Source organism: Indicator indicator, chromosome 10 (assembly GCF_027791375.1).
Source record: "Indicator indicator isolate 239-I01 chromosome 10, UM_Iind_1.1, whole genome shotgun sequence".
In the NCBI taxonomy this organism is placed as follows: domain Eukaryota; kingdom Metazoa; phylum Chordata; class Aves; order Piciformes; family Indicatoridae; genus Indicator; species Indicator indicator.
Genome location: NC_072019.1, coordinates 9,702,876 through 9,730,653, shown reverse-complemented (window position 1 = coordinate 9,730,653; position 27,778 = coordinate 9,702,876). Strand labels below are relative to the sequence as shown.

The following is a 27,778-nucleotide window of genomic DNA, read 5'->3' as shown; positions in this document are numbered from 1 at the left end:
TTAGCTGTTAGTTTAAGAGCAGTACTGATCATGGAAGATACTCAACTAGATCAAGTATATGTTACAGTATTCCTTTCAGTGAGTTCCCAGATAGTCTATAGTATGAAGACACTGTTAAGAAAGAAGGCATTACCTACCTCTGAGAAAAAAGGAGTGGAGTGCTGAAAATGTATTGTGTGGTGAGACTGTAAAGTGCTGCGGTAGCCAATTTAGTTAGTTGTGCCTTTTGCAGAGGTCATGCTATGTCTGTGCTCAGCAGATCAGATTTTTTTTTTTTTTTGCCTGACACTGAAGTAGATTTTTCTGCTCTGAAAATATTATTTCTGGATTAAACCCTTTGCAACTTAATTATGATGTCTTGTAGGTTGACCTCAAAAGTATGGGTGGTTTTGCACATCAGTGCCATATGCAGTGGGTTCAGGTTCTGAAGCTTCGAATAGCAGTGCTGCATGAAGATATATTCCCTGGTTTTATACTTCCTGTAACTCCATCTGCCCTTGTTGATAAGCAAGCTTTAGTTTAAGGTCAGCTGTCAAGACTGCTGCCTCTTGAGTGGAACAGTTCAAGAGAGTTAAAAAGGAAAGTTTTTTAGTGAAGCATTCACTTGAAGTGTACACATAGTATGGAGTAGCTAGTGAACTTTAAATTCACACCTGCTTTCTAGATATTAACTTTCTGATTACCTACTTGCTCACATTTTATTTGGATCTGCCTCTACTGCTACCTGAAATGTTTTGTACCAAGCCAAGTTTGCAATAGCTCTCCAGAACTGCATTCCAGAACTGGATGACTGTTTTTACTGCCCCTCTGGTTACTCTTCAGAACTGAGGCCACAAGGGGATTGGGATTTCAGACATTAGTCATGAATGGTATGTCAAAAATTTGGAGAACAGGTGAAGCAGCAGTGCTTCAGTTTCAACTATGAATGTTGTAGCTTTCAGCCTCTTAAGTGACTGCAATGAAGTGACAAACCTGAGTGTCAAGTGATTATGAAATGTCTCATAATAGCACTTCAAATGCCTTCCTGTATCTTTCCTAATGCCTTCTGCTTAATAGACGGAGAGCATGGTTTTGTTTGTTCAGAAGTGCCAGATGTAGGTTTTTGGCAGAATTCTCCCTGTTCAATTTCTTTTTCACTTTCCGTAGTGTTAATTCTCACCGGTGCTCATATAAGTAACACCTATTAGTAACACTTTTATTAACACAGAATTTTTGTCCAATATTATACTTCAAGTTGTTGTAAATCAAGTTGTTGTAACTCATATATACAGTTGTTTTAAACCACATATAAATCCAACACTGTGCAATTTGTATGCTTTCAAGTTGGGTGCTTCAGTGCTGTGTAAGAATGTCTGTGCATCTCTAGGAATTCAGTGCTGGACCAACACAGCATTTCACGTGTTCCCAATAAGTCCTTGTATCTAACTGAAGTCTCAATGGATTTAAGGATTCCATGTACACAAAAAATTAGAAATTCATTTGCTGGAAGTTTAAATAAATACACTTCTGTCCACCTGTTTTTTAACGCATGCAAAAACGTTATTTTAAAGTAGAATACTGTTACTTGCCACTTTTTCATGAGGAGTTAAAAAATCCAATGTATGGCGCAGAATATAATTTTGTTCGTTACCTAATATTTCTTCTGAATGAGGACTTAGAGCTTGATTTTATGTCTCTGACAGTGAGCTTTTTGCTCCATATTGGTCCTTCACACATATGTTTGTAAGAATTCATAAATCCATCCTTGATGAGGCAAGATATCTCGAAATCAGAATATTTCCAACTTACTTATCAGCTGTGTTTAATCAGTGCAGCTGTAATTAAAGTGTTTTATTTTATTTATACTTCATATAAAAAATGAGATGCAGTGCTCCTGTTGTCTTCTCAGCTGCCAGTATTCTCTAATGAAATGCTGGAGAATCAGATTCTAATCCTTGTGTTCTTTTCTCAGAATGTTTATGTGTTTCCTTAGCTGAAATTGGAACATTCACATTTAAAAAAAAAAAAAAAAAAAGGAAAAGAAAAAGTAGGTCAATAGATACTTGTCCTGTCACTGTATATATAAAAAAATTAGCCTTTGTGATGTGGTAGGAGATGAACAGGTCAGTCTAAGGATGTTGATTGATTAAATATTTGGATGCAAGTCTTTGAACAAAGAATACGTTTACACTTGTTCCCTATTTCTGCTGATTTTTTTGGTGGTTTTTCTTTTAACATCAGATCTCATTGCTCACTTTTCCTGTTTGTCTTCAAAACCAGCAAGCAAGCTGGTGGTTCACCAGCTGCAATAGCTCTGTGCCACAACTGTAGAGGCTCTTAAGATATTCTAATGTAGCTGAAGTGTTAAAACACACTCTTAATGAACAGCTTTTGCCCTTTGCTTTGAACATACTAACTGTATCTCACTTCTTATTTGCATGGGGCACAAGATAATTAGTTTTCAGTTCTGAAGTTCTTCAGTATCTGCCCCTTTTGTGACCAGCTCTGTTCGTTCACTGTCAAGGTGAGATTCCTGCCTCTCATTAGCATCCGTTGCTCATCTATAAATTTTTCCACTAGCCTGGAAGGTGTTCCTTGAAATGTTGACACAGCTACTTCATTATCCCTCCTCAAAGCTTTCTGAAAACTGAAGTTCTTCAGCAGGGACTCTAAAGCTTGACAGTGGTTGTATCGTGATTGATTGAGACTCCTGGCTATTAAGTGTTCTAGTCTCACACATTCCCAGCTGCATTTCCCTTGTTCCTCTATATTTGTGGTAACAGTTTTAATCTCTTATCTTGTACTAGGTACTGAGATTATTAAGCATTTTATGTTTTCACACTATGCATAGATTTAATAGCTTAGATCTTTAGTTGTTGCTGTAAAGTGTAGCTAAATAGCTATTTAAGTATACTTGAGAAGACCCTGAATTAGAGCACGTTTCTGTCTTTACATATTTGTTACTTTTTAGAGAAGTATTTAAAGTTTATTTCAGACTGGGAAGTAGGAAAGAGTTTAACTCTTCATGTTTTGGACTAATGTAGTATGGCATTTAGTCTTTTATAATGTGTGTAACAGCACTTTGCATGGTAAATTTTCTGGTTGCAGCAACCAAGAATAGATCAGACTGGATTCACAGTGCCACTACTTAATGGCATTCATTTTAAGTGTCTGGTTAACTTGGTGGTTGAAAGGTGTATCTTCTGGTTCCCAGTATCTTGTCCAACCCCTCACAGTATTTGGGGGCTGGACTAGATGACGTTTGGAGATCCCTTCCAATCCAGACTGTTCTATGATTCTGTGATATTCAGTGCTTTGGTTTTTAAGACAAACAAACAAATGAAAATGAGCTTCTAAACTTGTCTTCACTTAATCTCTGTTATAGTTGGAAAGATAGTTTGTACAAAGCCTGTAACAATAGATGTATTCTCAGGAACCTGAACATTCCTGAGTTGTTTGTTTTTCTCTCTCTTTTGTTTTTTCCCCAGATTAATCGCGCCCCGAGTTTTGGAACTGATCAAAAAATAGACTATGATGTAAAAAAAGGTGTTCTGCTAAATGCATTAAAGCTTCTCAACATACGGTAAATTTGTCCTCTTTCCTTCAGCCTGGCTCTCTTTTCTGTTTTTTTTTTTTTAATTTATTTTAAAAATTTGAACTATATCAGGACACAATGAAGACTTTTTTCCCATCTTCATATTTTCCCTTGCTGTCAGGTTTGCAATTGAAATTAACCTAATTTTTTTTTTCTTCTTGCTTGTGTGCTTGCAAAAAATGAGTGGTGATAGTAATTTTCATACTTTTTTTTTTTTAAATGATTCTTCTAACAGCCTGAAAGTGGGCATATGAGTGGAGTCATGGGCCTGTGAAAAAGTACTTTGGTGATAGTTTCCTATACAGTCAGAAGCCATCCCCCTCTCCAGGAAAAATGTGTAGTTGGATATGTTGAAAAAAAGCTACACTTCAGGAAAATAAATACAACCATATTTGTACATTAAATTGTAGTACAGAGTAATTTCAGTACACCTTAACGTGTGACAGCATTTTAGTGATAAAAGTTAATATTTCTAAAGAAATCTGAATGAGTGTTTCAATTATGATTTTATGTCAGAAAGTGCACATGACTGGAAAAATACACATGATATACTTGAGATGACATATCTTAATAACATCTGTGTTTCAGGACAAGTGATAAAAGGAGAAATTTAGCTCAACAGAAGGCTGAGGCTCAAAAAAGACTGTATGGTCAAGGTTCAATGAAAAAATTGTTGCCAGGCTCCTCAGAGTGGGAGAAGCAGCGTCACACACTGGAAAGGAGAAAAGAAGAACTGGTAGGAAGGAAAAAAAATGTGCTGTTTGTTGCATGTGGCTTATGCTCTCTGTGCTTTAATTGTCTTATTTTCTTGATTTGTAGAAGGAAAGACTTGCACAAGTACGTAAACAGATTTCCAAAGAGGAGCATGAAAATAGACACATGGGGAACTACAGGTAATTATTTTTGACTGTACTAGTAGGAAGTATTCAGTGCATTCTTTAGGAACAATGGAAACAAGTATTCATTCTAGATGATAATTTTCTGCCAAAAATGTGTAGACATTTGTAGAAAATATACACATGTACAGGAGCTAGTAAAGGTTTTTTTCAGATCATTCTTTTTTTTATTCCAAATTTTTACGTACTCTTAGGAATTTACATGACATCAGTCACTGTAGAGTTTGTGCAAGACATTTGCTTGAAAGATGTGATGGTTCACACTTAGTGTATGAAGAGCCATGCCTGTCCATATGGACCTGTTCTATAATCATGTACGACAATTCCTGTCTCTGTGGGCAGACAGGATAGGAGTGCAAGTATTCCCCTACTGAAAAATCTAATCTGAGTGTTCCCCTATAAAAAAATTGAATCTGAATGTTATCTATGAGGCTTGCCAAAAGTTCAGAAACTTTATTGGTACTTCCATAATTTTTGATTGAGTCGCATTGGAATACTTATATTCATATTTCTGTACTTTGATTTTGGATTATTGCAGGGTTAAACATAATTATCTTCAGATTCTTTTTGTAGCATAGGTTGAAAAGGAAACTTTAATTTGTTGTTTATAGTAAGCATTGGCCAGAAAACAAGAATTTGTTTAATGATGTTGTTGTCATTATTATTTCTTGATATTTGCTTCAATGAGAAGGGAAAGCAAGGACTGTATTTGGTGAAAGAGAGCAGAGTACAGCCAGGAAGAGATGATGGGAGTATTCACCTACTCCTTTTGACAGTCATCCAGGATGTGGGAGGTCTGAGTTCACATCTTTTATTCTGAATTGGTCAGAATGCCTTTACTCTTGTTCTTCATCTCTGCTTTTCTGAGCAGATGTTCTGTAATTCCCAGTAAAGTTCTCATTTAAACAGATAGATGTTTCTGTGAAATTTTCATTTTTGATGAATTAACATTTTGCTTACAAAAAAGTCTTTGTTTGTAACATTCCTAATTCTAATTACATCCTTTCTTGACAGTTGTGGAGCTGAACTAGTACATAAAACCCCCCACAATGAAGCAGTTATTTTCATGCTACTTAGATGAGAAAGAGAAATATCATGATGCTTTAATACATTTTGTTTTTTTGATAACATTAAAGTCTAACTATTTAACTGATCACATTTTAGGTTGCTTATTTAATTCTTGACTGCAGATACTCTCTCTGTTTAGTTTTCTGGTTAATGTAAATTAACAAAAATAAATGTTTTTGTCCCTCAGGAAAAAAGTGAAGTGTCATTTCATGAGCAATATGCACATGTAAAAAGGCAGAACAGCTTTCTGCTTTCTTATTACCAGATGTTTGAAAAAAAAACGCTTAAGATTCATCAGGGCCTGAGAAGTAAAGAAATCTTAGTTATGGATACAAAGAAGTTTTTATCTGTGTGTTATGCAGTATTTTCTGCTTGTGATGTTGTTCTACAGAGCAGGACTAGCTTTTGTCAGATCTTTCCAAAGAATCATGGAAATTTTGGGTGCTAGTATTGGTGAATGGATTAGTATTGCTTTCTGAATAAAAAGGCATACCTCAGCAGGCTTTGATTGAAGCTATGGATGTCAGTTCAGCAAGTAGTCATGTCTGCAAGCACAATGAGTTCACTGGTTCTGATAGGAGTCCCGGGGCGGTCAGTGTAAGAGCCATGCTTTCAAGCTTTTGTGAATTCATGAGGAACTAAAAAAGATGTATATGATTTTGAAATGGCTTTTAGCTGCAGTCTCTGTCTACATATGTTAAAATGAATATCCTTTGAATGGCACTTTTCTAGCAGCAGAATCAACACTATTAAAAAGTATTGTCAGCAGCTAGATTGGAGCTCCTGCATGTGTGGTATGCAAACTGGAATCATCTTTGGTTTGCTCTGAAACTGCCCTGAGTGTAATGGGATCATACATAGATGGTGACTTAGCTGAATTACTTTTGTTCCTAGTGTGATACAAACTCAGCTTCTCTCTCTAACTCAATTTTTCCCCCCTCTATTTCAGGCGAATTTACCCTCCTGATGATAAGACACTACTTGAAAAGTATGAGAGTTTGTTAGCCACTGCTTTCCAGACGTTTCTTGCTGGGAGAGCAGCTTCACTTCAGCGGGAAATGAATAACCCTTTAAAAAGAATGAAGGTACTGAAGCACAAGAAGTGCTGGCTTTAGGAGTTATTGATCTTGGAAATCATGACCTTGTCGATTTCATTTTTCATGTGTGACGGCTAATAAATAGCATTTGATAATGTTTCCATCATTTTATTATTATTCTTTGTGCAGCTTGTGGGCCAGATCCTTGAATCTGGATGAACTGCAGTGGACCCAGGGTGGAGACAGGCAAAATGGCTTTAAGCTACTTTACCATTTCCCTCATCCTCAGCCTTACCCCTGGCCAAACCAGAGGTTGGCAGAAACTGCTTTTGAGCTGGTAATTGCCTCCTTCTTCCTCCAGTAATGTCCCTAGCCTATTCATCCACTTGTATGGACTAGAACGAGTGATGTCATGAAACCAGCTCCACTAGTTTAAGGCATCCAAAAACTCTGGCTGATTGCCTACTGACATAGTCAGAGACAGCAGGAAGATGGCTTTATTTAAAATAACCAGCTAACACCATGTCATCTGAAATCAGAGAAATAATTTCCTACCTTTGCAGTTGGCATCATCCAGCAGTTTTACAGGAATCTTTATTCTATCATTTCTTCAGACTTTTCAATAAATATTAAGACTTGATTTTCACTTTCAGTTTTGTGTTGATTGCAAGCAGAGATGCATGCATCAGAAGAAATACTTTTATATCCTCCTGTGAAGGGATTTATAGTCTTAGTTCAGGAATTAGTAATCAAAGTAATTTCCAATTCCTATTACTTGGTGCTTGATTTTTGTGAGAATAGGATATGTCCTGCTTTGAATTAATTTTAGTGAAAATCCCATTCCTAGGAGGAGGACATTTTGGATCTTCTGGAGCAGTGTGAAATAGATGATGAAAAGCTAATGGGAAAATGCAGCAGGCAACGAGGACCTAAGGTATTTGACTTTCAGATACCAATTTTTTATTTCACTCTGTGGAGAGGTAGTCTGAGAATTTTAAGTGGGGAATTTAGTTAGCTGATCCTAGGGAAAGTTTTTATCCTCAGACTGTGATTAGCCTTTTGTTCTTACGTATGAAGAGAAGCAGAGCTGCCATTTGTCCAACTAAATCCCATTAAAATTTTAATTAGAAATGAGATCCTTCTTTTCCTCTCTATTTTGAGGAATTACTGTGCATGGCAACAACTGTTGTACAAGAGATTGCTTGATTTCAATGTGTGAAGTGATTTTTATATCCACAGCCTATCTCAAAAGAATGCTTTTATCTTTAATCGATTAGTGCCAGTAAGGAATTTTGAGATCTCGGGATAAAAGGCACTATGGAAGCTCAAAGGATTAATTATGATTATGATGTATCTGTAGCTTTCTTACTTGCTAAAGGGGTTGTACATTATATGTTGGAGCCTGTTTCGTATCCTAAAATCTGCTTTTAAAGTGTGTACTATTTTTAGTTGAATGCTTTCTGGTTGTATGCATAGTTCATGCAAGTCTTTGCCTTAAATACACTGTGTAAGCTCTGTAAAGCCAGTAAAGATAAATAGTTTGGGCTTGGCTAAAATAAGTATGTTTCTTATATCCTGCAAACATTTTGGGTCAAGTCTGCTTAAAAGAGCTTACACTTACGTTCCAGAGTTCTGATGGATTTGCTTATGGATGTATGTAAATTTTTTTGTAGCATCTTATATTTCTGATGACATGATACACAAATCCAGGAATTTTGGTACAAAATGAATGCTGACAACTGCCCTGAGCCTGCAGAGGCACTTTGGATATGTGCAAGAATCCAGAGAGCCACATCTTATTACAGGCATGCATACTGGAAAGAGGATCTGCATACCCAATCTGGTATTAAGCTAGATTTGCAGGAACCTCATTACAAATACGGGGATTTTGTGAGCTAGTGCTTTCACAGGGGTGGATTCATATCGAGAAGAAAAAATGTGAAAAAACAACCCAGTCCACCCAAGCAGCAACACTCAATCCACTTTCACCAGGGATTCTTTTCCTTGAGCTTTTGTTTTCAGTTCTTTAACAGAGAGTCAGTAAATTCCAATTTAATATCTTGGTCATGTTTTCCCTTTCTCCAGGGGCCTGTCTTTTCCCAGCCCCCCTCAGAGACCATCTATGTGGTTGTCTGTATCTCTACTATCACAGTATCTCTACACTGGTTGCACACAAGCCATTCCAAAGCTGGAGGCCATGAACATTTAATACGGTACTGAGCTCAAATTGACAAATCTTTCTTCGTTAGTTTTAAGATCAGTTTATGAGTATGTAAAGGCAAATAGATTCTGTAGCTTAAAATCTGCTTCACCAGTACAATATTGTTTGCATTTATATAAGAAAGAGAAAATTGCTTATGACCAAAATTCTCACTTTTTTGTTCTTCCGTAAGAAGAGTAGGCATTGAAACTAGCTAATCCAAGAAGATTGCTTCATTTCCTTGTAGCATGCACAGTTCACGCTGTACAAGGTCTCCATTCCTGCATGGTTTTTGGGGTCCCGATACACTTCTCAATCATTTAAACCATGTCTACAGTGATGCTATGTCACTGGAAACTTCCCTGGTTGCATGCTATCCTATGTACTCCCTTTGACACGCAGATGCCTGTGGCGGATGGTCTTTGTATCTTGTACGAAAAGAGCATCACCTCTTTCCTCTAAGGGGTAGGTGCATAAGGCTACTAACATGAATTTGGTTTGCTACCTTTTCATAAAAGGACTGCTTTGAGATATGAAGTACCTAAATATATATCTGTATAGAAATCCGGTGAGGGAGGTAGGCAGTAGAAGTGAGCATTGCCTCATCAATTTGTCAGGTAAGAGAACAATCCAGCTGTAAGACTCATCTTCTTGTAATCACAAAATCCTAGAAATTTCCATTAGCACATTAAAAGTAACACATGCAAAATCTAACACAAAACAAACCTCAAGAAACAGTACTTTTCAGGTTGTGTTACCCAACATGAAGGGTTCTTTCAGAAGGTCATAAAATCCTGTCCTCCCTTAAAAGCCTGTGGCTGACCTGCTGACAGAAACTAGTTAGGAGGTAAGATTCTCTGCCAGCAGTCTCTTCCTCAGAAAAACAAATATTCAAGACTCAGAAAACTCTGTACAGAGCAGCTGGAAGAGTTAGGAGAGAGAGGTGTTTTCCTCCTTATTTTCTTTTCACTCAGAAATGTACATACATACATGTTTATACTTATATGTAATCTCAATGGTAAAGGGGGTGTGTGTGTGTATGTATAAACAAGTTTTGCATGTAACAACTGTTTCATGTTTGCTAGGAATTTCAGCCTTATTTTTATCTGAACATGATTAGAAGCTTAGAGTAGAAAACAAGTAAAGAATTTCCCAGAATGAGGACATTTTTACCTGCAATTAAAATATTCTTGAATTCTACTTAGACTGGGAAATACACTCTGGAAATGTCTGGTTTAGTTATAGCCTCTAGAGGGCACTTTGTACTTACACACTGTGTAAGGTTCACTCACGTTTATCACACTGCATCTCTCTGTGTGGGAAAAAGAGCCAAGAAAACGAAATAGCAGATATTTTAGAGGACATAAGCAATTACTTTTATTTTTATTCTTCTGATGTAAAATCAGAAAAATCAAATTAGCATAGGGGGAAAATCAGGGTCATTGGAATTGCTAGGCAATCAAATATCTCATATTTTAAGACGTCAGTTTGAATCCAGACCTAGCTATTTGTCATTATAGCTTTTTGTTATTTCTCTGACTTTTCTTTTTGTTCTTGCTTGTTAATTGATGTGTTCATCTTGGTCAGGATGTTCTTACTCTTCAGTGTAGAATGTGTGAGGAACATGCATCTAAGTGGGAATGAGATCTTTCTTAAAGCTGCAGTGAGTTTTGATTGAAAATGTTTATCATGCCTTGTGTAACTGCTCAGGAATGTCTGATTGATGTGTTTCCATGATACACACCACTTCATGATTGGGATAGCTGTTTTGAGTTTTGAGGCACCTTATTTGTCCTCTCGGCAGGTAGATACATATTAAAATATTATTTGTGTAATTGAACAATTGCCAGGGCTCTTCTCAGTGGAATATTCTTCTTCAACCCTTCCTTATCTGGCCTAACAGCTTGAGCTTGCATAAACATACTGTTGCTTTTAAGTCAGTGGCAGAAATTTCATTCCTTCCTCGGCTGGAATAGAAGTTTGGGTATCATGTTTAGTTATAAAGTGTATCTTGCAGGACCATTATCTTTGGTTCTTTTCCTGCTGCCCTTCACAATAAATCTTTGTGCATTACATTATGCTAAGATAATAGGGCAATTAAAATTAATTCTGGGAGTTCTTCTGTTTCACTCTGACCCAAAATGTGTTCAGAAATGATGATAATTATTTTTTTTTTAATTTGAGTTTTAATTGCAGTCCATTAGATGACTAGGAGGATGGGGCTATCAATCACTATAGCTTCTTATAGCTGAGAGTTACTGGGAAGAAAATGCATAGGGAAAAAAAAAGTGACAACATGGCTCTTCCTAGGATAGTAGATACAGTGGAGGATATTGTATTTTTCTTGTCTGCCTGATAGTAGATGGAAGAAGAAAAAAAATAATTTGTGGATTGTGTTCTTGCATTGGTTTCTCTGTCTCCTTTTTGATTTTTGTCTTGGAAGATCCTTAGTAATAGCACAAAATTACTTACCTAATGACATGAAATTGTATGTGCATATGGGACACCAGATACACCTAGCATGACTTGCTGTATTTTTCCATTTTCTGCTTTCTGCAGGATGTGGATTAATCACTTTCTCTTTCAGATGTGTATCAGCCAAAGTTCTTCGGTGTGTTTCTTTACTTCACATTGATCATTGTTAATCTATAGCTTCAGTTATTGCAAATTATCAGTGAGGGGGTGAAACTGACTGTGAATGGTATTCTGTATCACTTGATTTATGATTTAAAACTGTTTCAACATGTCTGGTAATGTAAGTCATACCTGAAGTAATTTTTTTCCTCCTTACTATTTTATGCTGTTCTTCATGTGAGAAAGAGTGAGATTACTGTCTAGTGAATTTAATGAAATATTTAAGCATGTATTCTGAAATTAAGGACAAAATACCAATCTAATTTGGAAGGGTTTAAGTATATACAAATTAACCTGCCTGAATCAGAGACCTAGTGTGAGAGTAAAGTGTTATGAATGAATTCAATTTCCTGGCTGTTTTTTCCCTTTTTTTTTGTTGTTGTGTGTTCTTTAGCCTTTGTGTTCAATGCCAGAAACTGCACAGCCCTTAAGAAAATTTAAGAACTACATTAGTGATAGTAGCTGTGATAGCAGCAGCAGTATGTCAGAATCGGGAGAAGAAACTGAAAAGGAAGATCACAACGAAAAAAAACAGAAAAAGGTTTCATATGATCTTGAAGAAAATAAATGCAAATCTTTGGAGCGATCAGGTAAGGGACTTTTTCAAAGTCCTTGTTGAGCCCAATCCTGTTTAATACTTTTATTGATGATCTGGATGAGGAGATAGAGTCCACCATTAGTAAGTTTGCAGATGACACCAAGTTGGGAGCAGTAGTGGCATTCAACAAATCCAAGTGCCGTGTGCTGCACTTCGGCCACAACAACCCCATGCAGAGCTACAGGCTGGGGTTGGAGTGGCTGGAGAGCAGCCAGCTGAAAGGGACCTGGGGGTACTGATTGATGGCCAGCTGAACATGAGACAGCAGTGTGCCCAGGTGTCCAAGAAGGCCAATGGCCTCCTGGCCTGAATCAGAAATGGTGTGGCCAGCAGGAGCAGGGAAGTCATTCTGCCTCTATACTCAGCATTGGTTAGACCACACCTTCAGTACTGTGTCCAGTTCTGGGCTCCTCAATTTAAGAGGGACATTGAGATACTTGAATATGTCCAGAGAAGGGCAACGAGGCTGGTGAGAGGTCTTGAGTACAAGCCCCATGAGGAGAGGTTGAGGGAGCTGGGGTTGTTTAGCCTGGAGAAGAGGAGGCTCGGGGGAGACCTTATTGCTCTCTACAACTACCTGAAAGGAGGTTGTAGACAGGTGGGGGTTGGTCTCTTCTCCCAGGCAACCAGCGACAGAACAAGAGGACACAGTCTCAAGCTGCACCAGGGGAAGGTTAGGCTCGAGGTGAGGAAAAAGCTTTTCACAGAAAGAGTAATTGGCCATTGGAATGTGCTGCCCAGGGAGGTGGTGGAGTCACTGTCCCTGGAGGTGTTCAAAAAAAAGATTGGATACAGCACTTGGAGCCATGGTTTAGTTGTCAGGTGTTAGGTATTAGGTAGTAGGTTGGACTTGATGATCTCTGAGGTCTTTTCCAGCCTGGTTGATTCTGTGATTCTGTGAAATCAGTGTGGCATTCACGATGAATTATATAAAATGCTTCAGCATTTTAGCTTGTATTTGTAACTTAAGGTTAAACACTGGTTTGCTTGTTTCATCTTCTTGAAAATCCTTTTTAATTGATGAAAATTAATTTAAGGAAAAAAAAAGAATATTCTTTTGCTAAGAATGTTAAAGAACAAAGTATCCCTGGGCTACACTTGGAAATGGTATGAATGTTTCTCTTAAGAGATTTTTTTTTTTTTGAGTAGATTGTTATTTTTTTCCTGTAAAGGTAGTCTTACTGAGTTTGAATCTGATTTAATATAGACAGGATAAAGAAACCTATCTGGAGACATACAGAAGGTATTATATTCCAGAGAGGATCTCTGCATAGATTTTTTTTGCCAGTTGTTTTCTTACTTGCTGCTGCAGAGCATTTGTGTGAACATGTTCTGTTGAACATGGTAGATATAGTTTGTTTGGGTTTTTTTGGTTTAGTGATATATAGTCCTAATAATTTTGTCATATAATTGCACACACATAATGCTGCATCCAAAAGTTTCTTTTTCATAGCAACATCCTATATTTAGCAGAAGAATAAATTAAAAAAATGTATAGCTGTACAGGAGCACATGAGGGCTACTGGATCTGCAAATGTAGGATCCACCAACCAAATTTTCTCTTCTGCTTCCATATTTTGAATCAGGACCTGTGGGACATAATGCACTCAGTCATAAATCTGATGAATGTGATAAAGGACTGAAGTTTCCCTGATTAAAGCTGACTATAAGGAATAAATAAATGTTCTTTTAGAGTATGTAAAGTATGTATTATTATAGGATCTGACATGACTGACTGCTACATATATGGATGTTCACCAATACACATTATAGTGCATGTACACACGAGTCGTATGTTGTTAGCTATAAAGACTGAAAAGCAGATATTGTAAGGACAATAGTTCATTCATCATTCATTTAATTTTTCTGCAGGTAGAATGAACTGGAAACCTTCAATTAAAAATATAAAATCTCCATCATATTCACCTCCCACATCATCCACAGGTCCAATAAGGCGTTCTGTAAGCTGCCCTCGTTCAATATCAATATTGACTATGCAGTCGCAGGCAGCTGAGCAGCGTCCTTTTTCAGCCAAAGCATCTCTGAAAATCCAGCGTGCATCTTCAGTGAATAGGTCTCATTCTTTAAATCGTAGCCCATCTTCAGCCAGAGTCTCTCAGACATCCAGCTTGGGAACTATGAGCTCTTCAGGGGTGAGTTAACACAGCAGTTGCGTTCATAACGTGTTCTGTTTCTCTAAAACTCAATGAATATGTCACTATTTTTTCCGATGTCAGAACAATTTGCCAGTGCCATTTTGACAGAAATTCAGGAATATCAGATCTGTAGGCCTGCATATGATTTACAGAGAGTGCTAGCTGTGATGTTTGTGTTTCTATTACAGCAACAGATGTTACATTTTGTGAGAGTGGAACTCCTAGAGTTTTTGTGAGACTCAGAGTGTTTTGATGACGGAAAGAGTTTTAACCTCCAGTCTTAGTTTCTGTGATTTGTTTGGGGAGTTCTAGTTCTGAAATAAGGATGTACCTACCTTCAAAATCTTTGCAGTAACAAAAATACATCAGTATTTCAGACCCAGTGTATATTCCAAGGATAGACATATTGTACCAGAATAAAACGTTAGTAAGATTTTTATGGGTTCCATTATGGAAGAAAGGGCAACTAATTTTCAGCCTACTGTGCCTGTTTTCCATACACTATACTACTGCAATAGAGCTTTACTTCCAAAGTGAACAATTTAAAATTTGTAGGTAGTTCTTGTCTAGGATGAGGATTTGCCACTGTCTCAGAGGCCATCCTTTTTTTTTAAAGTTAAGATAAAAATTCTTTCATTTTTAAGCGTGTTGCTGAGACAGGCAAGCATTTAGTCTCAGGTAGTTTAACTATATAATTAAGAGAATAAATAGATCAAATGAAACACTTTTAGCTGTTCAGAATTCATGTTGTTTGTTGTAATTTCACAGCGTACTTCTGAACCATACAATTTTTCCTTTTGTGACCACACTGCCATGCTCTTTAATATCTCCTTTGCAGCCCAGGCATTTCTCTTTTATGTTTACATGAGGGCCACATATCCACTTACCCCTAGGCAGTGTTTTCTGGGATCAGTCCCCAGCTTCATTCAGTATTTTATTGTGTGCTAATGCCAGTGCATTTCCATTCATGCTTTGGTGCCTGACCTATATATTTCATCACCCAAATAATTCATCTAGAGATGGGGCAAAACAAATTGGCACTTCTAACCCATATTTGCAGCCTTTCTCTATTGTGGTGAGCTTTGATTGTGAGAAATCCTTTTATAATGCTAATTAACTTGCTTCATAGTATTTACTATCTCTAATCATCATTTTTATCCAGTAGAACGCTCATTGTCTGTTTTGCCTGTGAGGCTTTGTCTAAATGATGAAAAAGGATCCTTTTAAAATTGTGTGCTGACATCTTGTGAAATACTCCTTAACATGGTTTTCCATCTTTAAAGTCAGCTAATAGAATTGGAAAGACATTAAGATTGTGTCTTCACCGCAACGTGTTAAAGGTATTTTTTATCACATTAGCTATCTCAAGTTTGAAAAGTACCCTTTTATCATCAAGATGTACTCTCAGAGTATAATGAGACAGGGCTAATATAGATTTTTCTGTTCACATTAACTTTATATCAAATACAAATTATGGAAAGATTAAAAACAGTCTCTTACCATCTGACATTAAAAATGGGCTGCTCACTTAAATTAACATTAGTAAGAAACCATACCCTCTTTTTCATTGAGAAAGCCCCACCACAGAAATGGTCTTGATATGCAGAACAATTACGTTGGGTGACAGAGCTTAGGTCATGCTTCTTAAAATAATGTGAATAAAATTACTTACAGAATCGAAAAGAACTACTCATAATTTAGCACTTGTATTGTGAGTGGAAATCTGTTCATAATTATTTTTGAAACTAAGAATAATATACTATATATTACTGCTAGAATAGAATTAAAATTAATAAACTGTAACTTACTGAGAAGAAATCATTTGTGCATGATAAAGTATTAGTTTATTTATTTTTTGGACAAGAAAAGAGCGATATATTGCCATTTTTGGAGGCAACTGAGCTCTCAGTGTTCTAAAGGTATAGAAATTTAGGTTTAGAATAAGCCATTTGCATTTGGGAGTAACAGACATTATTATAGCAGTTATAAACAGAAGTGTTTAGAGAAATATTTGCTATCTTTCTGTTTCAGCCACATTATTATGTATCATATAGCAAAATGGTTTTTTTATGATTGAAAATATTAATCACTTAAGGAAAAACATCCTTAAGGAATTATTGCAATTTCTACAGAACACAAAGATTTAGAAATGCCTAAGATTTTTTAATTCCGTTCTTGAAAAAAGCATTAAACTGACTTAATCTTGCAAATGTAAAAGTATGCAAAAGTAAAGAAAGAGGATCAGAAATACTTTTAAGTGGTATCTAAGATTTAAAGAAAACCCCCAGACCCACCAGAGATGGTCTTATCTAGGCACTACAGGGGTTCCAGTTGCTGTGGTGTAAAAAGCACTGCTATTTGAAATAAAATCCTGGACAACTGAAGACACTGTCAGAACCCTTACTGACCAGACTAGAAGTAAGTAAGGACAGTAGTAAGTGTCCTTACTTTTTAATACTTCCTGAAATCTTGGCACAGTGATATATAATTGGCAGTTCCTGTTAAATTGTTGCAGTGAAGAACTGAAAGGAAGTTTTTGATAACTAATAGTGTTTTCCATTATGTTGAATTTACATTCAAAGTCTGTTAGCTAAATTTCAAATTTATATTTTAAATGGTGGGCATCATAAATACTCAATATATATTTGTTTATTCTGTTTCAACCAAATGTATATATAACTGGTTTTCTTTAATTTCTTCATTCGTTAGTGTGTGAGGCATATGTTGTATGCATATTTATTATGTATTAGATAATGTGTCTGTACACATTAATAATACATTTTATGTCACCCTGTTTACAATTTATTTTTGCCAAGGAAACGTCTTTGTTCTGTGATCTAATTGCATGAAATTTTTCCTCTGCTCCATATTGGTTTTTAGAGTGAGTCTTTGCTGCAGCAGAAAACAAAAGAGCAAGAAGTTGCTTTGACGAAAGAGACTCTTCTCATTATCAGTGACATGAGAATTAAATTCCCAGGAAAAACAGATGAGGAATCAGAACTAATTATAGAAGATGTAAGTATCTGTAAATAAGAAAGCAGAATAACAGGCTAGACACATTGTTTAGGCCACTAAAATGCAGGAAAGTAGAAAGGTCAATTTATGATTCATGAGCTCCTGTGGCTTTAAAACTTCTAAAAATCAGAATAATTCAAAAGATTTTGAAAGCTTGGAGCTTTGCATACTTTCTGACCTTAAAAGAGCAGCACTGAAAACATTCCTATGTCTTTATAAAATATATGAGAAACAATCAGAAAGGTTAGGCAAATTGTAAAGAAAGTTCAGTAAGCTAAGAAGAATGTTACAATTCATATTTCATCCATTATTCTCAGTACAAATCCTGACATGTTTGACTTCAAATAGGCATACTAGAGGACTTGGAAGGCAAAGTGGAAGTTTGCTAGTCATAAAGAACATGTAATCACACTCTTTGGCTCTTCTAGTCTGTCAGGTTTACCCTTTCCTACATCCAAAATAGTCCTGAAACTCATAGTTTGGTATCAGGCATTTGAAACAATACCAAATCTAAAGGGCAGTTTAAAAGCAGCAGCTAATATTTAAGATGAAAAATACATGGTATCTAAATCACTTTTAAATATCTAATGCAAAGAAACTAACATCAGCTTTGAAAAAAATGGAGATAGAAGTTCTTTTCTCAGGAGTAAGCACAGCCCATGGTGTGTTAAAATTCATCTAATTCTTCCTCTGGACGGAAATGTCCTTTGCTCTGTGAGCTTTTGAGGGGTCTATAATGTCTCCAGTAATTTGTACAACTACATCACAGTAGAAAGGAACTCTTCTGTAATGATGGTTGATCTGGGTGATTCTGAAAGATACCATCCATAAGGAGAATATTGAGTTTCTCATCTTAGAAGCAGAAATAAAATACCTCATTACTTTTTTGTCTTGAGAACTGAGAATGTGTGTGCACGTTTGTATGTAGGGGAGTGTGTGTGTATGCACTCCATCTAGCGGTGCTTTCTCATACAACGGTGGGATGGTAACAAATGTGCTTTCTTACTGCAAAATGCTTTTATAAACCCATGTGACCTTAACCATTTTCTTGATGGGAAATAGTGTTTCATCACAGAGGGAAACAAGTAATGGTATATTAGTTGTCAGTGAGGCACAACTTGTCTTAGGTCTGGAATAGAAATGAAAGATGAAATAACAAATTGAAAATAAAAATGTATGTTCACAGCTTGAACTATTTTGGTAGAGCTTAGACATCATAAAAGGAGACTATTGCAGTTCATACATGATCATTTATAGAAAGGATGTTTTCAAGGCATGTCTAATGTCCTTTATGCAGCAAATCCCTTGCTATTTAAATAGATTATCAGTTATGCTTTACTGAACTTAGTGGTGTGTTCAAGGAATCTGAGCTGAGTCCATCAAGGTAAGCTACTGCCTGCTTTGTAGCATACATCTGTCAGAATCAGGTAGAAAAGAGAGCGGGATTAAATTGAAAGATGGCACACATCTTTGCAAATGTTCCCCACATATATTTGCAAATATTTTTCTGTTTCTATTAGAGGAAAGTTCTTTTAGATGCTCACACTTTCTAGTACTAGGAATACTCATGAATGAAATGCCAGACTTCAGCTGTCTTTATGTGTATTTCTTTTATCTTGTATTATGCAATGACTACAGATTATGGATAATTGGAAGCATCATAAAACAAAAGTGGCATCCTATTGGTTGGTAAAACTGGATTCTGTTAAGCAACGGAAAGTAAGTGACATATTTCATTTTCTGAAGATCATCTGAAATAGATACATAAGAGTGTTTGTACTGGTGTTCAGCAGTAGCTGGAAGTGACTTGAGATGCTAAAATACTGACTATTAATACTACGATATATATGAATTAATTCAATTGAATGAAATTCTGTTGCTCCATATTGAGATAAGCATAATTATTGTGGAAAACAATTAAAAAAAAAAGTTTCAAAAAATTAGTCTGCTGAAGGAAAAGCAAACAAAGAAAGGATTAGTGCTTGCATGTGTAATTATTAGCAAACATTCTTAGAAGTGTATTGATTGATATGGGATAAACCATTCAGCAGTTGCAGACCAGGCATGTTAAAGCTACATTAGAGTTAGTGATCTTGCACTTGGTTATTTGAGTCTTTGACTCACAGAATACAACATAATCATGTTGAATGAAAAATAGTCCTGCCAAGCAAGGATTCTTGACGTTGTTACAATGTTCAACTAATTGGGTTAGTCTTGCAAAGGACTAATTACCATTCAGTCTTCACTCATCTGCTATCCAGGAGGTATTGTTTGGTATAACATCTAAAGAGTTTTTTATCTGTTTAAAACCTGACATACAGTAGTAGTATGTCAGTCATATCTGTCATATGTCAGTTAAAACCATCTTCCCAGTGTAATACTTATTTTCCTTAATGTAGCAGAGATTATATTCATTATCGATACTTTGGTGCCCCTAAAAGCAGTATTTTGAGTCTTTCTTTGCCTTAGTCACTGATACATTATGTGGATTCGCATATCAGGTCCAGACATTTAATCTCTCTATGTGTCTTAGCTGCACAATCTATTTTTATTAACTATAAAAGAAAGTAATTTAATCAAAATTCTGCATCCATTATAAATATTATAATTGGAAGAGGTTGGTAGAATGTTATAGAAGAATGATTTCACATCTTCAGCTGAAATCACTTTTTATAAGATCAGCATTATGACCCTGAGTCTTTCAAATTGCCTTTTATTGAATATGCTTGGATTTTTGTTGGGGCCAGAGAGAACAGGTCCATGTAAATGGGATGTCCTCTGACAGAAATATATTTGACTGGTCACGTTAAGTTCAGATATTAAATGGAATATGTGTCCACACAGGTTTCTAGAACCTAGACATGTCAAGCTCAAGAAGAACTTGGAAATGTAGAAGCCTACAATTTAATCAAAATTCTTCTCGAATCATGTCAAATGGCATCACAGATCTGTCATTATTTCTTGTACCATTAACAGAAATCAGCAGAGCAAAAGACTTCACTGGCTGAAATTGTGTCTTGCTTTTGTTTATCTACAGCTGTTCTGCTGAATGATACTTTGCTTAAAATGATCTCTTACTGTTTTTTTTATTACAGGAAAGAGTGCTGTAATCCCAATGTATGTGAATATAGGTCTTTTCTCTTGTGTACCTAGAGCAGGTGTAGCCTTTTGCCCAAACCCAGAAAGGTGCTTAGTGGGGGCTTGTAGAAATTTGTGATATGGAAGAAGAGCTGCTAGGAAGGAGGGAGGAAGTGAGGGAGGGGAGAATAGATACATAGATATATAGATAACAGGGCCTGAAATTCACACTGCTGCTGCAGTAGAGATCTCATTTTCTCAGCAGGAATCTTTGGGACAGTTAGAAGTGGTGGGGGATGTAGAATTGCTTTCTTTAATCTGTGATTCTGTAAGTGGAGAAAGAAGTCCCAAGGTAGGGCCCATCACTGCAACGAAGATAGAGGTCTTTCACACAAGACTTGTCAAGGTGTCTTTACCAACCCTCCCTATAGGTAAGTTCCCAAAACTGTGGGAAGGAATTGCCACAGGGAGAGTGTTAAATCTACTCTTGGAACAACTGAGCCTGTTTACTATACATTCTTTAGCTGCCCTTCCTAAGCTTCTTTTGGCCATGTGGCTCAATTTGCCCGTGCCTCCCTGTTTGTTTTGGTTATTTGTTTTGGTTTTTTTCGCGTTTTTTTTTTTTTTTTTTTTAACTTTCAATTTAGTCAGAATTTTCTCCTTTAAGCATTATTTCAAAAAGCTTACAATGGTTCTGTGCTTTATTTGACTGACAATCATGTCAAACCAAGGGCACATGTACGAAGTACAGGCTGATATGCCAGGTCATTATTAACAAACTGCATAATCAGAAATGGATTTCTTTGCTCTTGTGGAGGCTTTTAATTCCAGAAGCACTAGTGGACCCTTCTTCTTTGCTTGCACTGGAAATTTTTTTTTTTGACTGCTTTTAACCTCAATCCCTTCAAGCAATCAGATAGTTATTCTTAGAAGTGTAGTTTATAAAAATGGATTAACTTTGACAATGACATTGCAGCTGAGGACTGCCAAATGTGTAAGCTTTTGTTGATTTGAAAGAAGTATGTTTTATATTCCAATGAGGTAGGTAAAGGCGAAGTGAGCTCAAGGTGGAGAACATTTATGCAAGTAAGGAATCTGTCTCAAAGATACTTTCTGCAGCTCTGTGAAATACAAAACAGAAACTCAGTCCCCTTCCCTATACTTACTGGGAAATTCTAACACACAAGAAGAAAATACCTGGGCAATGTGCTAGATTTCACAATGTTAATCCCTGACAGCTATGTTTGCTTAATAATTATTCAAAATTATGTAGAAAAATTAAACTTCTACTCATACTCTTAGTGTGTAATATTCTGGCATTACAGCAGAGGTACAGGAGGCATTTAGAAGCAAGTTGAGACTAAACTGATGACATCAGTACATGCTAAAGTGAAATTTAGTCCCCCAAGACTTAGGAAAAAGAGGCTTTTGAATGGGAGGAGTTGTGGTTGTTTTGTGTTACATCACCTTACTTAATTTTTTTGGAAGTGTTTTGATAGTTAACAGAGGTTTTTGAATGTGCTCTTTTACAATGTCTTGTTCAGTTACATAGATAATTGGTTATGTTAAAGTAAATTATGTAAATTAAGGTAAACAGAATGATGAAGGCAAACTAGGGAAATTAACTTAGAAAAATGAGGATGTATGTTTCCTGAAGTTCCAGCTCTTGTGCTGTGCATGCCTTGTCTCTTCTTTAATGGGTAATTGAGGCCATGCAGTTAAATTAAGAACAATTAACTGGGACGTTTTCCCCTCTGGCTTATTGGCAATATCAACACAGTAAAACCAGCAAGAATGGCTTTTATTTTCAGAGTACCTGGGAGTCTGCAGCTTGCTTTAAGATGCAAGCCTCAGTCCTTAGTTTTCTTCAACTCCAGATGCTAAATTATAAGGCACAGCTCTACATTGGCATCTTTAGTTCTTATGTCCTTTGAACTAGTGAGAAAGTCTATACAGAGTGTAATTGTTTTACAAAGAGAAGCTGTTACTGGTCAGTGTAACAAGTGCAGAGAAATGTATGGTTGATCCTTTATGTAAATTTGGGATTTAGCTGGTTCAAATGCGTGTATACAATCATGGCTTCTGGACATTTGTGTGGGAAAGCTTAATCAGGCAAGACATGGAAAAAGCTGCTTGAGAAGCATTAAGAGAGTAGACTAATGCTGCTAAGGGAATGTCTGAAAATCTGGACCCAGTCCACAAGTGTGGAGAAGTGCAAAACCTGGGTTTAGCTCCTGCAGTCACTAAAGATGATCACCATTCTTAGGTTATAATTTACTACCCTTTCTATGTCACTCTTGAGTGGAAGAGACCACAGGTGTGGTTTTCAGTGTGTTATGCACTTCTATGCATTCATAAAGATTCCCAGCAGACAGCAGCATGCAGAGTAATCCTAGGTCTTCAAGAAAGAGCTTAAATCACACATAAATGCTGTATTTAGTGAAAGTTGTCATTATTAGGTATCTGTAGATTTTCTGCTCTTTAAACATTAGTCTTTACTGTGTAGTTTCATTGTGCAATTGCAAGCATTTAAATTATTTATGCTTTTTTCCCTTCATTATGTATAATTAGAATATTTATAAACAAGAGTTTTGTTATGCAGGACCAAAAAATTGCACCTCTGCACCATGGTTCTATACTTCACTGTTTTACTACATCTCCTTCACCTTTTGAGAGTCACATGTTTCACTGTGTGAATCACTTCATCATACATGTCTGAAAGTTTCCTGGGCAAGTATTGCATCTTCTAATTTCACAGGATCACAGGGTTGGAAGGGACCTCTGGAGATCATTGAGTTCAACCCCCCTGCCAGAGCAGCATCTTACACCAAATAAACAAATACCTTTATTCATTCACTATCCTCTTGAGTCCAACTGTTTCTTTGGAAGATGCAATTTTGCAAAAGAGGAAATCATGCTGCTTTAATGGACTTTTTTAAAATAGGTTACATGCACCATAGGGGTTTTTTTAGGATAGGTTTTACACTGTTACATTCCAGTATGGAACTTTGGTCACTTAACCATTCCCAGTGTTTTTGATAGTATCTAAACAGACAAAAGCCAGGATGCTCTGGAGCCATTTTCTCTCCAGTAATTATGGAGGGAACCTAGAGGCCTGACTTAAGAGAACATACAGATGTTTAAAAGCAGGCAAGATGAATTCCACCTTCCACATCCTAGTTCAGTGGGATGTGCAAAATTGCATCCAAGAGGACCCTGATGAGTAGAACGTGCAACTGTCTCTAAGTGTCTGTGTGCACACAGAGTAGCTAACACTTGGTAAAACTCTTGGTGCTATACTGAATGCAGCTTAGCATTTTCTTCACCCACATCTTGTAATTAAATGTTGTCTGTATATAATAAATACATTACATTTCTATCAACATTGCTATTTGTAATATCTTACTGATTCTTTTCTTACTGATTTCACTACATGGTTTCCTTGCATCAAAAGTAGACTAAAATGGTTTGATCTGAGATAACTCTGAGCTTAAACCAAGACATTAAACCAAAAGCAGTTTGTGGCTTTTCAGGACATTTTAGCTGTTTATAAAATAGATGGTGTTTTTAAAAAGAGTGGAAAAAGAAGATGAGATAATATTCAAATATATAATATTTGAGTTGTAATTATGTTGCTTCTAGTCTGTAATTATGTCCATTTTGTTTCTTTTAAAATTCTTTGTTTTTAAAATGAGCTAGAATCAAACAGACTGAAAAAAAGAACTTTTCTGTAATAAAAATAAAATATTTAGATTTGGCTTTGCAAATTGTTATTGACAGAAAAGGCATATCATAAAAGTTTGCTGATGAATGCACAGAAAATGAAACACAGACATCTGTGGGAATTTATAGCTATGCAGTCATCTGTGTGTGTGTTTGTGTGTATGTGTGCAGTGAATGAGCGAACAGTTGGGTTTAGGTTTTGCAATATGCCTTTGCTTTGATTTGCTTGGAATACTCTTCCCTAGGTTTTGGATATAGTCAAGACAAGTGTTCGTGCAGTTCTACAGCATGTCTGGAAGGCTCCAGACGTTGAAAATTTACATTTGTACCGTCTCTTTAACCGTGTATTTAATCGCTTACTTTGGAGCCATGGCCAAGGCCTTTGGAACTGTTTCTGTAATTCAGGGTAAGCTCATTTTTCTTATCTTACTCTTCTTCATAATTTCAAGATTACAGTCAATGCTGGCATACTTTGTTGCTCATTTTCATTCAAGAGAAAGCTGTAATACATTGAACTTGTTTTAAAACCGTCTATAGATACAGTATAACTAGAAATCTAATAATCTAGGCCAACCATTTCAGTAATGGAATCAGACATTTAGTAGTGTATTTACAAATATAGTAATCTAAGGGGAAAAAGAAATCTAATTTTCAAAATATATGAGCTTTAGGTCAACTTTTTCTTTGGATGGTGCACCATTTTGAGACCAGACCACTGTTAAGTGTCAGATGTGGACTTGCCATCAACAGAACTCATTGTCATATCTATTTGAGCTTAAGACTTTCAAAGGAAGATTTCAGACACAGTTGCAGCTGTGCAGAAAATGTGGTGTCAGTTTTACGCTTTACAAATAATGTATGTAAATTTATGTGAGTCATTATATTAATTGTTTCTTTCACCACTGAGAGTTTATGTGTAGAAACTATAGGAAATACCCACACTGAGGTAAGCAGATGTTTTTGGTTTGGGGGTCAAATGCAAGTTTTCTGTGGGGAAAAAGAGATCAGGGCATATATTGCAAGTTCAGTATCCTACACTTCAAAATTTACATTCCTGAAATCAAAGGCATTAATGAAAAGATGTATTTGGAGGATCAGATCATAGATGTAAAATAATACACCCCCACTGGCCAAATTTATCCATAAAATAAGTATACAAATGTTTAAATATGAAATATATTGCAGACAAAATATATTTCTGCTGTAAGGATAAGCAATGTATAAAGATTGGGAGGGGTTTTGATTAGTTTGCATAAGATGTTTTAAGAGATTTATTGAAAATTAGCTGCATCAAACACAACAGGATGCTGATGGATATTGTATGTACAAAGAAATCAGGTCCATTTGTTCTTTACCTGTAGTCACTTGTCATGTGTAGAGAATGCACATAATGCACTTGTTAATTCATTCCTGACAAAGTAGTAACATGAAGAAGAGGGATCTGAGAGCATCCAAAAGGATGTTCAAACTTGTGTTTGAACTTTTTTACCATTATCTTCTCATTGCTGAAGGCTTCTTGGTGTTGTGCCAGGTGTTGGGAATCTTGTGCTGTTTTCATTGAGATGGGGTGTGGAAACATGCAGATATCAGCTTTTAAGATTTGCTAGAGCCAAATATTGGGAGTGCAGCACACTCCAAAAAGTGAAATAAGGTTAGGAAAGATTTCTATGTTTCAAATTGGAAACTTTTTTTCTGGTGTGTGTATGATCATCCACAGCTGCAAGGTCTCTTCCTCATGCCTGAAGTTCTGAGTCCAAATTCATTCTTTATTGGCATAAAATACTACAACTTGCCCTTGTAACTATACTGTTACTGTTTTGAATTTTAGTTTTAGTTTGAAAATCTTCGGGTATGCATGAAATTTTCATTTTAGATTTTTTTTTCACTACAAAGAATGGCTTTTCAAAACCTTTGAGCAACTGTGCTGCTCTCTTGGATCAGAAGGGGGAGTCTTTGAGCCAGAAGAGTTCAATGAAGAGTAGGATTTCTCATCGAGTAACAGTTTCATTCACACAGAACAAGACTCAGCTGACTCCAAAGTGGAGCTAAGTTCTTTGACAAAGATGCAGTTCCTTGTGAATTGCTAGGTATAAGATTCTAAAAATACTGTAGTAATATACAAATATGCAGTATGTGTAGAGATGATTCTGCAGGTCATGTACTTAACACAGAAGAAAACAGAAAGGCTGAACCTTCTCAGGATTTTTTATTTGGTTACAAGCATCCTTCTCGTCATGTAAACCACAACAGAGAACTCATGACAGCAGCTTTGTAGGAGAGAGGCAAACTTCTCATCAGTCTTCCTGAGAGTTCATTGTGCCATTTCAAAGAGCAGAGTGGAATAACCATAGGGAATGTGTCGAATTGTGGGTAATATGTCAAGAAGGCATCTTAATGTGCTAATTCAGAAATAACATGAGGATATAGAAACATTGAAATTTTTTTTGGTTGGAAAGACCCTTATGATCATCAAGCCCATCCATTACCTAACTGGTGCTAAGTCATCTATGCATCTTTTAAAGACCTCTAGGGATAGGGATTCAACCACCTCCCTGGGGGCCCTATTCCAGTGTTTGATAAACCTTTCAGTGAAGAAATTTCTTCTAATATCTGATCTAAATCTCCCTGGTGCAACCTGAAGCCAGGTCCTCTTGTCCTATCACTTGTTACTAGGGTGAAGAAATGGACATTACCTCAACACAACCTCTTCTCAGGTAGTTGTAGAGTGGTAAGTTCTCCCTTCAGAGAGTCTCCAGACTAAACAGCTCCAGTAGTTTATATGAAAAGGAGTATGGTACTTTGACTATTTGCAAGATACATATCTTGGAAGAAGAACAGAGCTAATGAATAGCCTTAAGGTGTCCTCTTGCTGATTAGGTCTCTGCTAGGCATATGGTATTTTAGCAAAAAAGAATGAATAAAGAAACAAAACCTCGGTGAAATAACTGTGATGTAGATGGTTTCATAAAGATACATTTGTATTACTGTATAGTAGGCAACTAAAATTAATAAGAGTAAGCTGATAGAGCCAGATGACTCCAGATAGTTATAAAACCAATAGCACATAATTGACAGTATTTCAGAAGCAAGCATAACACTCTTTTCTGGATCTGGGGAGGACTCTGAATTCTTACTAGTGGATGGAAACTAAAGTTACAGTATAACAAATTGAGCTTCCTTAGGTAACAGTACTCTTGACTGCAGTACTATGGAGTATGAATTGAGTCTGTGTAGCACATAGAGGAGGTTGCACAGGCATATATATATATATATATATATATATATATGAAAGCTTATTAAAATTCAGATATATATTTCCAAATCTCAGTCTTTATTATTAAGGTAACTGAATACCAACATGTTCATAATGTGCCATACTTATAGAAGGCCACATATTTCTCTTCACTGATAAAATCTCTCCTAACTGCAGGAAAGTGATCACGGCCTCAAAGCCCAGAACTTAAGGAATTTATCAGGAGAGTTTCTCTTTTGAGATTTATGGATTGAATTAGAATATAATTTTGTGTAGGACTGCATATCTGTTGAACAAATATAATACTTAGAACTTCATCTTGCTGCATTCTGTCAACCACAACATGACTTCATGAGGAAAGAATGAAGACAATAGATTAAATTCCCTGTAAAAATACATGTGGAAAGTTCCCAGACAGGAAACAATATTGAGAAAAATGTATTAAAGAATATAGTAGCTCTTCGAGTAGTAAAATGACTCTTGTTTATGAAATTAAACTGTTTTGATGCCATATAAACAATTTTATACACTATATAGGTCATAGTG

The 27,778-nt window shown here is 36.2% G+C and overlaps 1 protein-coding gene across 1 annotated transcript in view; it reads left to right on the top strand.

Annotated features, from left to right (window-relative positions):
* TTLL7 (tubulin tyrosine ligase like 7) overlaps positions 1-27,778 on the top strand; it is a 49,207-nt gene that overhangs the window by 16,927 nt on the left and 4,502 nt on the right. The window contains exons 9-19 of the mRNA XM_054384281.1: positions 3,468-3,562; positions 4,163-4,310; positions 4,394-4,467; positions 6,488-6,623; positions 7,423-7,509; positions 11,804-11,999; positions 13,880-14,160; positions 15,447-15,503; positions 17,044-17,178; positions 18,817-18,897; positions 24,225-24,385. Of these exons, the coding sequence (XP_054240256.1) occupies positions 3,468-3,562; positions 4,163-4,310; positions 4,394-4,467; positions 6,488-6,623; positions 7,423-7,509; positions 11,804-11,999; positions 13,880-14,160; positions 15,447-15,503; positions 17,044-17,178; positions 18,817-18,897; positions 24,225-24,385 (1,451 nt within the window). The remainder of the gene's footprint in view (positions 1-3,467; positions 3,563-4,162; positions 4,311-4,393; positions 4,468-6,487; positions 6,624-7,422; positions 7,510-11,803; positions 12,000-13,879; positions 14,161-15,446; positions 15,504-17,043; positions 17,179-18,816; positions 18,898-24,224; positions 24,386-27,778) is intronic.